This window comes from Oncorhynchus mykiss, chromosome 15 (assembly GCF_013265735.2).
Source record: "Oncorhynchus mykiss isolate Arlee chromosome 15, USDA_OmykA_1.1, whole genome shotgun sequence".
Classification (NCBI taxonomy): domain Eukaryota; kingdom Metazoa; phylum Chordata; class Actinopteri; order Salmoniformes; family Salmonidae; genus Oncorhynchus; species Oncorhynchus mykiss.
The window spans coordinates 41,614,687-41,625,708 of record NC_048579.1 but is presented as its reverse complement, the minus strand read 5'-3'; the positions used below and the strand labels follow the sequence as shown (position 1 = coordinate 41,625,708).

The 11,022-nt window shown below is 42.2% G+C and overlaps 1 protein-coding gene across 1 annotated transcript in view; it reads right to left on the bottom strand.

Moving 5' to 3' along the window:
* Positions 1-668: 668 nt before the first annotated feature.
* Positions 669-11,022, bottom strand: part of LOC110490072 (choline-phosphate cytidylyltransferase A-like) — a 36,578-nt gene continuing 26,224 nt past the window's right edge. Inside the window, exons 6-10 of the mRNA XM_036945536.1 lie at positions 9,596-9,640; positions 8,430-8,508; positions 7,966-8,108; positions 5,454-5,642; positions 669-3,344 (exon numbers count right to left, since the gene is read on the bottom strand). Coding sequence (XP_036801431.1) covers positions 3,147-3,344; positions 5,454-5,642; positions 7,966-8,108; positions 8,430-8,508; positions 9,596-9,640 — 654 coding nt within the window. The 3' untranslated portion in view covers positions 669-3,146. The remainder of the gene's footprint in view (positions 3,345-5,453; positions 5,643-7,965; positions 8,109-8,429; positions 8,509-9,595; positions 9,641-11,022) is intronic.

Below are 11,022 nucleotides of genomic sequence, written 5' to 3'. Positions count from 1 at the left end.
CTCCAGAGTTCCTCTGTGAAGATGGGAGAACCTTCCAGAAGGACAACCATATCTGCAGCCAGACGGAAGCCACTCCTCAGTAAAAGGCACGACAGCCTAAAGGACTCTCTGGTCTGATGAAACCAAGATTGAAATTTTTGGTCTGAATGCCAAGCGTCATGTTTGGAGGAAACCTGACACCTTCCCTACGGTGAAGCATGGTGGTGGCAGCATCATGCTGTGGGGATATATTTCAGTGGGAGGGACTAAGTCAGGATCGAGGGAAAGATGAACGGAGTAAAGTACAGAGAGATCCTTGAAGAAAACCTGCTCCAGAGTGCTCAGTACCTCAGACTGCGGCGAAGGTTCACCCTCCCAACAGGACAACGACCCTAAGCACACAGCTAAGACAACGCAGGAGTGGCCCAGCAGGAGCCCAGACTTGAACCCCATCAAACATCTCTGGAGAGACCTGAAAATAGCTGTGCAGCAACACTCCCCATCCAACCTGACAGAGCTTAAGAGGATTTGCAGAGAAAAAAAATACAGGTGTGCCAAGCTTGTAGCGTCATACTCAAGAAGACTCAAGGCTGTAATCGCTGCCAAATGTGCTTCAACAAAGCACTGAGTAAAGGGTCTGAATACTTGTAAATGTGATTATTTTTTTATAAACATGCAAAAATGTAATTATGGGGTATTGTGTGTAGATTGATGAGGGGAAAAAACTATTTGATCCATTTTAGAATAAGGCTGTAACTTAACAAAATGTAGAAATAGTCAAGTGGTCTGAATACTTTCCAAATGCACTGTACAAAGCCTGGATTGCAGATGCCATATATTGGCCATTGAGAGGCCTTGAAGCCACAGGTCGGCAATATTGGCACTCCCCAGTAGGAGCAGTCCTCCATAGGAATGAATGGAATTCTACAGTATTTCAATTGAACACAACACAGGCAGACCAATTCTGATCTTTCTTCCACATCAGATCTTTTTCAGAGATGATCTGATTGGTCAAAATAACAATTAGTGAAAAAAATATCAGAATCGGGCTGAGCTGCCCGTGTAAACGCAGAATAATATTTCACATACTATTGTATAAGTGCCTAAAGTTGCTTGCTTCAGAGAATACAATTCACAATATAACGATTTGAATAACCACAGACTCTGGCTAAGCTTAAACATTAATTCTGTTGAAAAAAAATAATGTCTGGGAGGAATGCCACAATGCAGCTCTGATTAGACATAGCATCAGCACTCTGGAAAAAAAATCTAATAAATCACCCCCCCAAAACAATTATTTGGAATCTATTGCAATAAAGTTGTAGAGATGCGCAATGCATTTGGAATTACTGATTAGTGGAATTACTATTTTCTACAACAACAAAAAAATAAGAAAAATCAGCAGAAGGTTTTTCCAGGAGGTATACAAAAATGACATCTATACAAGATGAAAGTACATACAGTAGATCTCTTTTAACGCAAACCAACACACTTAGTACATATTAAATAAAAGTAAATGACAAAATACAAGGATAAAACAACTCAACTTGGTGACTAATCAGGTGACCAATGTAATCAAAAGTCCTCGATCAACCTAATTACAGTTACAGAGTCGGGAGGTTATTAAGCAGAATGGATCAAGTTTCCCCTGATCTTGGGTCAGTTTAGCATTTTCTCCACTAATGGGATTAGTGTGTATTGGGAGAGGAAGCTGATCCTAGATCTGTCCCTAGTGGAACTTCACTCCTGAGCAAGTGGAACAGCCTTAGGCCACCTGTAGGTCTACTGGCCTAGTTCACATCAGGTTGTACAACGCATTTGATACAACAGGTATTTTTATGCATTTGTCTGCACACAAATATTTACCCAACCACTCTGGAGACACCAAACAACAATATTTTAAACGTTTCCGTTAAAAACAATATCCATTGCATCACAACTGTCGAGTCCAATGCATTGTACATCAGTTGTACAACCTCAGTGTGTCCTAGGCCTAAAAGGACTGAATAGGTGTATCCAACACAGTGCAAATGCCACCCAGCCAGAACGCAAAAGCTATCCCATCCTTTCAGATCTACAGGAGTGCCTAGGCCCTAAGGGGTGGTAGGTGGCTATGGGGGTATTCGGAATTCTGCACAAGGCTTTCTTTCTACCCAAGTGGTCTTTTTCTGTGGAGGCAGTTGAAGAGAATGCATCTATGAGGGGAGGGAGGCTCACTATGTCTTTCATTGATAACAACAGGCTGCTGTGTTGCTCCTGTAGCGTGATCACTAGAGGGAGGGGGAGGAGGGATGGCATTCTACTGCTTCATATTGGAGGAAACTCTCCCATGTCCCCTCCCTCCCCATGTTTGAAACCAGCTTTTGTTATGGGATAAAAAGGCAGACAGCTGGTATGAGGTGCCGGCTAGTTTTAGACTGGGAAACAGGGAAGGGGCTCCGTACACTCCGGTACGATGGTTAACCCCTAGTAGATTCAATAGCTTCTTACCCATTGTCGTGCCATGTGAATTATGCTTTCACCAGAGAAGTTTAAAAATCCAGACGACTTAAGCGATTACTTCATGTGACTCCCATAAGGAAAATTCAGAATGAAATCAATTGGAAAGTAGAAAGATATTATTTACAGAAAGTACCGGTTATCACTTGTTCAATTTTCTCTGGCGCTACTATGGATTTAGCATGGCAAATCCATAGTAGTGTGTGTGTCGGAAGAACATGCAAGTAATTTGTGAGCGAATGAGTGTCCCATCACTCACGCCCGTATTGGCTGACACCTTCCCATGTTCATTTTATACATCATAAATGAAACATTTAAAAAATCTATTTTGTGTATAACAACACTGTGACCCCGAAGAACAGCAGTTTTACAGAAAGTTATGATTAAACTTCCTGTGCTATTGTGTTGTGGTTTCCTTTAAACATGACAAAGGCCTGACTGACACTAGAGGCCTGGTAAAGATAACCAGTAATGTGAGCGGGATAGGAAAAAAACGCAACATGGCATCCTAATTCAAGAGCATGTGAATTATCAATTCCTTGTGAGCACTTGGGCTGGGGGTCAATTCCATTTCAATTCAATAAATTGACTGAAATGAAATGGTATTTACCCTAACCCTAACCTGCACCATCTCAGCCACAGGGAGAGAAAGGAATGGAGGGAGGCTCCTAATCGTCATCCTCGCTTATGCGGTCTGCTCCACTGAGGTGGTGGGGCGAAGAGGGAGGGGAGGTCTTGGTGAAGAAGGGCAGACGGAAGGAGGGCGGCGGAGAGGGTGAGCGCTCTCTGGTCGGGCTGCTGTTGGGGCTCTGCCTGGGGCTTATGGCTTGCAGCATCCGCCCCTTGCCCTCCTTTAGCATGTGCTTCTATAGAGGGAGAAGAGAATAAATGAAAGAGAAAGATATTGAAAGACAGATCCTGCATCCCAATATGGGCTACACAAGAGTGTTTCCATCATATTTCTTATTCTACCAGTCATTTATTTTCAAATACATTGTTGTGTCTCTAGTATGGTTAAATGAGATGACATGCTATTTTCAAATAGATTACCTAACGTTTAATTATTTGATTAAATTAATCAGACAATAACTAACTCATTAGGAATCCGGGGCACCACGAAAGTATTTGTTTATATAGAGCAGCTATTTCCCAAATCCACTCTTAAAGATCTGAAGATATTTTATATCAATAGCAGTCAATCATTAATTATTCCTTACTTTCTATCAGTCTCATCTGAACATCGTAAAATTATTGGTTATCTGCATGAACCCTAGCATAAATTATGCATCAGCAATAAACAAAATTGACTTAATTATTTATTTACTAACTAAATAATCACAGAAATAAATAACAAACAGTAGATATTGGTTACTAACAATGATGGAAAAGTCTCTAGTGGGCTAAGCCAATATGACAGCTTGGTAGACTGAGAAAGAGCTGGAAAGAAACGGATTCATTACACAGTCTATAATTATATTAATTTAAATGCTAATCCTTTGCACATGAACGGCCACTCATTCGAGAATAATTGCAATGTATATATATTTACGCCCGTACGTCGTTGTTGTCTTCTCTGTTGAAATCCTCGATCGTCCTGTAGGGTTCATCAGAGTCTCTGGTTAAGTTTCATTGAAGTTACAGTCTTTCCTGGTTGTAGGTGGTTCGAATGGATACTTCAGAGTACCATTCAGAAATGTTCTAATAGATAGATACATCGGCGGTTGTCTGTATTCTCATCCTAGGTTTACGTCATTTCTAGCTGTAATTTCTAAATCTTACGTCTAAGATTTGCTCTTATTCTGTAGGGATCGATAGTCTCAGAGTTTAACCATTTCTAGCAGCCAATGATCCACGTGGTATAGTCTTGTCCTTTGGTAGAGTTGTAGTTTAAACCACTTCACACACCAGCGTCACCCGGCATGTTTTGGGTCTCATATATTCAACCATTTGCAACCTTAGCTTACTGGTTTGCGTGGTCTGGTGTGAATTTAATCAGGAGTGGTTTTTAAACGTTTCAGTTGAAAAGGGTGGTTCCATGACGCCTAATGTAATGTCTGGGCTCACGGGGGTGTGGCCACTGACTAGTTAATCTTGATATGAAAATACATGCTCTCATTTAGACATCAACATCACTTTACATCTTTTCACAAATAGTTTCATGTTTAATCACATAAGTTTCACAAGATTTAGATGTAAACCTGACAGCTGGGAAATGTACACTTTAAGAGATACAGTTGTGTGTTCCCTGTCCTTCATGAGATCCCCAAATGAAACACACTCAACATAAGAGTCCACGGATCATTCCCACATTCTCAAAAGTAGAAAGAATGTTTAATTCTCCCATTTTGGGGATTTAGGAGTTTGGCCAAATGAAGTCCATTGTTCTCTTTCTGTGCTCTCACCCTCTCTTTCTGCATGACCAGGTGGATAACAATACCTGGGTTTAGGAGAGAGAGTGAGGGGGGGCACGATCCACACCCAAAAAGGGCTACGTCATGACAACATGAAGAAAAGTGAACCCATGCACACTTCGGGAGAAAGGATAGTGTCAAAAAGGATAGAACATTTGAAACAACAACCCATAGCAACTGACAGAGGAGCTTCACTGAGCTAGCTTGATACAGAACAGTGGCTAGATCTGATTGGTGTTGGACAAAACAAAGCAATTAGCCTAACCTACTTTCCTGGGTAGAATGGGACCCCTAGCTGCTCCTGAATAGGGAGGCAGGAAATTTTGCTGACCAGGAAACACGTGGGGCCCTAGTAACACCCTATAACTGGGGCCTAGTCACAGGGTCAAGAAAAACTCCTGGGTCATGACCCACACCCTGACATTCTCAAAGGCTCTGTTCCAAGTGTCACCATATTCCCTACACTGTGCGCTACTTTGGACCAGAGCCTTACGGGTCCTGGTCAAAAGTAGTGCACTACATAGGGAATAGGGTGCCATTTAGGACGCATATAGTGACACTCACCAGTGCTCCCTCTGGGCCAAACATTTGAAGGAAGTTGGCGATGAACTCTCGGGACTTCTCTTCCCACTTCTGGATCAGGTCGATGCTCTTTGTCTCTACCTTCTGCACAAACTCTTTGGATCGCTCCTCCACATCCTTCACCCTCTTCTTCACTTTGTCCACACGCTCCTGCAGGTGGTACTTCTTCTCCTGGACAGAGGAGGGGGCAATGTTGAGACGCACACCAAGGTCCGTAACCACAAAGCTGATCTAGGATCAGGTCCCCACCTGTCCATATGATCTTATTCATTATGATCTAAAAGGCTAAACTGATCGTGCTTATTCTGAGGCCCTGTTTGAATACTTAATAAATGCCTCCTTCCTTCATTCCTCCCTTTCTTTGAGGTAACAAATGATATAAGGTGAGTGAGGTACACTACAGATCAATGGCAAATCACAAAGAAAGGAATGAAAGGCGGATGCATTTTTAGAGTATACGAACAAGGCCATAGTCTAACTTTATTCAAAAGGAATGCCAGAGGTAAAATGAGGCTTTCCTGTATAATTTTTTTTATTGTTATAGTCCTGTAGATACAGTTGAAGTCGGAAGTTCACATACACTTAGGTTGGAGTCATTAAAACTCGTTTTTCAACCACTCCACAAATTTCTTGTTAACAAACTATAGTTTTGGCAAGTCGGTTAGAACATCTACTTTGAGCATGACCGGTAATTTTTCCAACAATTGTTTACAGACAGATTATATCACTTACAATTAATTCACTGTATCACAATTCCAGTGGATCAGAAGTTTATATACACTAAGTTGACTGAGCCTTTAAACAGCTTGGAAAATTCCAGAAAATGATGTCATGGCTTTAGAAACTTCTGATAGGCTAATTGACATCATTTGAGTCAATTGGAGGTGTACCTGTGGATGTATTTCAAGGCCTACCTTCAAACTCAGTACCTTTTTGCTTGACATCATGGGAAAACCACCATAAAACCACCATAAAAAAGCCAGACTACAGTTTGCAACTGCACATGGGGACAAAGATCTTACTTTTTGGAGAAATGTCCTCTGGTCTGATGAAACAAAAATAGAACTGTTTGGCCATTATGACCATCGTTATGTTTGGAGGAAAAAGGGGGAGGCTTGCAAGCCAAAGAACACCATCCCAACCGTGAAGCACGGGTGTGGCAGCATCATGTTGTGGGGGTGCTTTGCTGCAGGAGGGACTGGTGCACTTCACAAAATAGATGGCTTCATGAGGCAGGAAAACTATGTGGACATATTGAAGCAACATCTCAAGACATCAGTCAGGAAGTTAAAGCTTGGTCGCAAATTGGTCTTCCAAATGGACAATGGCCCCAAGCATACTTCCAAAGTTGTGGCAAAATGGCTTAAGGACAACAAAGTCAAGGTATTGGAGTGGCCATCACAAAGCCCTGACCTCAATCCCATATACAATTTGTGGGCAGAACTGAAAAAGCGTGTGCGAGCAAGGAGGCCAACAAACCTGACTCAGTTACACCAGCTCTGTCAGGAGGAATGGGCCAAAATTCACCCAACTTATTGTGGGAAGCTTGTGGAAGGCTACCCAAAACGTTTGACCCAAGTTAAGCAATTTAAAGGCAATGCTACCAAATACTAATTGAGTGTACGTAAACTTCCGACCCCCTGGGAATGTGATCAAAGAAATAAAAGCTGAAATATATATATAAAATAAATCACTCTACTATTATTCTGACATTTCACATTCATAAAATAAAGTGGTGATCCTAACTGACCTAAGACAGGGAATTTTTACTAGGATTAAATGTCAGGAATTGTGAAAAACTGAGTTTAAATGTATTTGGCTAAGGTGTATGTAAACTTCTGACTTCAACTGTACATTTCTGGCCACAAAATGTACCGTTTAGTGAAACAATGTTATTTTTGGCCTGAAATATCAAACTTAGACTTTGACTGACAAGGAAGAAGGGGTCCTGGTGATTACGATCACTTTATTTATCCAACTGTACACAAGGTCCAACGGATTTGACTTCTGCTTTATCCCAACCCCTCCAAAAGTCACAAACAAAGTTGGAGCTGGGGGCTGCTATACTATGTCGGCCGTGGAGCAGTTGTTGTGGAGAGTTAAGTGCCTTGCGCAAGGGCACAACGCCAGGCAATGGCATCTAATATTTGATTTCAGCAACCCTCCGCTCACTTCCCGCCAGACCAGGGATTTGGAACTGGCAACCCTCTGGTTTCTGGCTCACCTTTCTAACAGCAAGTTCCTCCAATTATGAATACAGTTGAAGTAATGCAAGTTTCATGTACTGCAAATTAAAAATAAATAGAACTAAAGTCAAAGTCTGTTTTTCTACACTTGTTTTAGAATGCAAGCTCCAGTGGGAAATTTTTTCTTTCAAAAGAAAAGTTGGAAAGACATTGACACATGAACAAACCATTGGGATATCCATTTCTATGGTCTAAAATGTATACATCCTTGAAGTTGACTACATTGCTAGAAAAGGTGAATAACTCACATTGATGAAGCTGACATTGAGCTCTTTGGCAGTGTAGCCTCTCTGCAGGTTTCTGCGTGCGTACACGTCGTAGTCGCGGACAATACGGGTGATGATGTCAGAAGTGGAGATGCCTTCTGTCCGCTGTGTGGGTGCGAACATGCCTGAAGGTGAAGGGAGAAGTCAGCTAAACCCAATGCAGCAAAGCCACACCGGCATCAATGTCAGCCGCTGCCCGGAAGCAGCTACTAACCTAGCCCCTGCACACCCGTGGCACTTTCTCTAAACATACAAGGAATTGATAGGTATAAGAAATATGTCAGTTGCTCCACTTAGCCTTCTGATAGGCTTAGTAGAACATTCACCATATTGCCTACACCTATCTGATGCTTTCAACTGCAAGTTCCTAGGGGCTAGGGTCTGTTTCTGGACTGGGCCTAAGTCTTGCTGGTGCAGCGTTTACTAAATGTTGCGACTATACCCACCTGCCGCCTTGATGTGCTTGTAAACATCGTCACTTCCTGCAGAAGAATATGGGTAATCGTCATGGGCGACAAAGTCAATCTGTCAAATGTAAGACAAACAAAATGTTAGCAGAACTAATGACAGTGAGAGATGGCCAACACACCTCCTGGAGAGCTACCGTGCATTCAGAAAGTATTCACACCCTTGGACTTTTTTCACATGTTGTTGTGTTAAAGCCTGAATTTAAAATATATTTCTTACAAATTAATTTAAAATGAAAAGCTGAAATGTCTTGAGTCAATAAGCCTAAATAAGCTTAACAAGTCACATAAGTTACAGGGATTTCACCATGAGGACAATGGTGACTTTAAAACAGAGTTTAATGGCTGTGATAGGAGAAAACTGAGGATGGATCAACATGGTACTGTAGTTATTACTCCACAATACTAACCTAAATGACAAGAGTGAAAAAAGAAGGACGCCTGTACAGAATAAAATCTTGTTTGCAATAAGGCACTAAAACATTAACTTTATGTCCTGAATAGAAAACATTATGCTTAGGGCAAATCACTGAGTACCACTCTTCATATTTTCAAGTATGGCAAGGACTAGGGAGTTTTTTTATGCTAAAAAGAAACGGAATAGAGCTAGGGACAGGCTAGAGGAAAACCTGGTTCACTTCCAACAGCCACTGGGAGACAAATTCTACTTTCAGCAGGACAATAACCAAAAACAGAAATATACACTGGAGTTGCTTAACAATATGACATTGAATGTTCCTGAGTGGCCTAGTTACAATTTGGACTTAAAATTGACTTGAAAATATATGGCAAGACTTGAAAAATGGCTGTCTAGCAGTTAACAACAACCAGCTTGACAGAGCTTGAAGAATTTTAAAAGAATAACGTACAAATACTGTACAATCCAGATGTGTAAAGCACTTAGAGACTTACAGCTGTAATCGCTGCCGAAGGTATTGACTTAAGGGAGTGAATACTTATGTAAATGAGATGTGTGTTTAAATTTCTATATTTTAGCAAAAATGTAAACAAAAATTGTGTTAACTTTATCATCATGGGGCATTGTATGAAATGGGTGAGATTTAAAAAAATAAATACATTTTGAATAAGTCAAGGGGTATGAACGAATAGAATTCAAAATGGATTAAAAAAAATTATTCAATTACCTTTGAAGAGGGGGATGACTGCGGCAGCTTTCCAATCCTTGGGGATCTCAGACGATATGAAAGAGAGGTTGAACAGGCTGGTAATAGGGGTTGCGACAATGGCGGCGTATAGTTTCAGAAATAGAGGGTCCAGATTGTCAAGCCCAGCTGATTTGTACGGGTCCAGGTTTTGCAGCTCTTTCAGAACATCTGCTATCTGGATTTGGGTAAAGGAGAACCTGGAGAGGCTTGGGCGAGTAGCTGCGGGGGGGCGGAGCTGTTGGCCGAGGTTGGAGTAGCCAGGCGGAAGGCATGGCCAGCCGTTGAGAAATGCTTGTTGAAGTTTTCGATAATCATGGATTTATCGGTGGTGACCGTGTTACCTAGCCTCAGTGCAGTGGGCAGCTGGGAGGAGGTGCTCTTGTTCTCCATGGACTTCACAGTGTCCCAGAACTTTTTGGAGTTGGAGCTACAAGATGCACATTTCTGCCTGAAGAAGCTGGCCTTAGCTTTTGTGACTGACTGCGTGTATTGGTTCCTGACTTCCCTGAACAGTTGCATATCGCGGGGACTATTCGATGCTATTGCAGTCCGCCACAGGATGATTTTGTGCTGGTCGAGGGCAGTCAGATCTAGAGTGAACCAAGGGCTATATCTGTTCTTAGTTCTGCATTTTTTGAACGGAGCATGCTTATCTAAAATGGTGAGGAAGTTACTTTTAAAGAATGACCAGGCATCCTCAACTGACGGGATGAGGTCAATGTCCTTCCAGGATACCCGGGCCAGGTCGATTAGAAAGGCCTGCTCACAGAAGTGTTTTAGGGAGCGTTTGACAGTGATGAGGGGTGGTCGTTTGACTGCGGCTCTGTAGCGGATACAGGCAATGAGGCAGTGATCGCTGAGATCCTGGTTGAAGACAGCGGAGGTGTATTTGGAGGGCCAGTTGGTCAGGATGACATCTATGAGGGTGCCCTTGTTTACAGATTTAGGGTTGTACCTGGTGGGTTCCTTGATGATTTGTGTGAGATTGAGGGCATCTAGCTTAGATTGTAGGACTGCCGGGGTGTTAAGCATATCCCAGTTTAGGTCACCTAACAGAACAAACTCTGAAGCTAGATGGGGGGCGATCAATTCACAAATGGTGTCCAGGGCACAGCTGGGAGCTGAGGGGGGTCGGTATAGCAGGCGGCAACAGTGAGAGACTTATTTCTGGAGAGAGTAATTTTTAAAATTAGTAGTTCGAACTGTTTGCGTATGGACCTGGAAAGTATGACATTACTTTGCAGGCTATCTCTGCAGTAGACTGCAACTCCTCCCCCTTTGGCGGTTCTATCTTGACGGAAAATGTTATAGTTGGGTATGGAAATCTCAGAATTTTTGGTGGCCTTCCTGAGCCAGGATTCAGACACGGCAAGGACATCAGGGTTAGCAGAGTGTGCTAAAGCAGT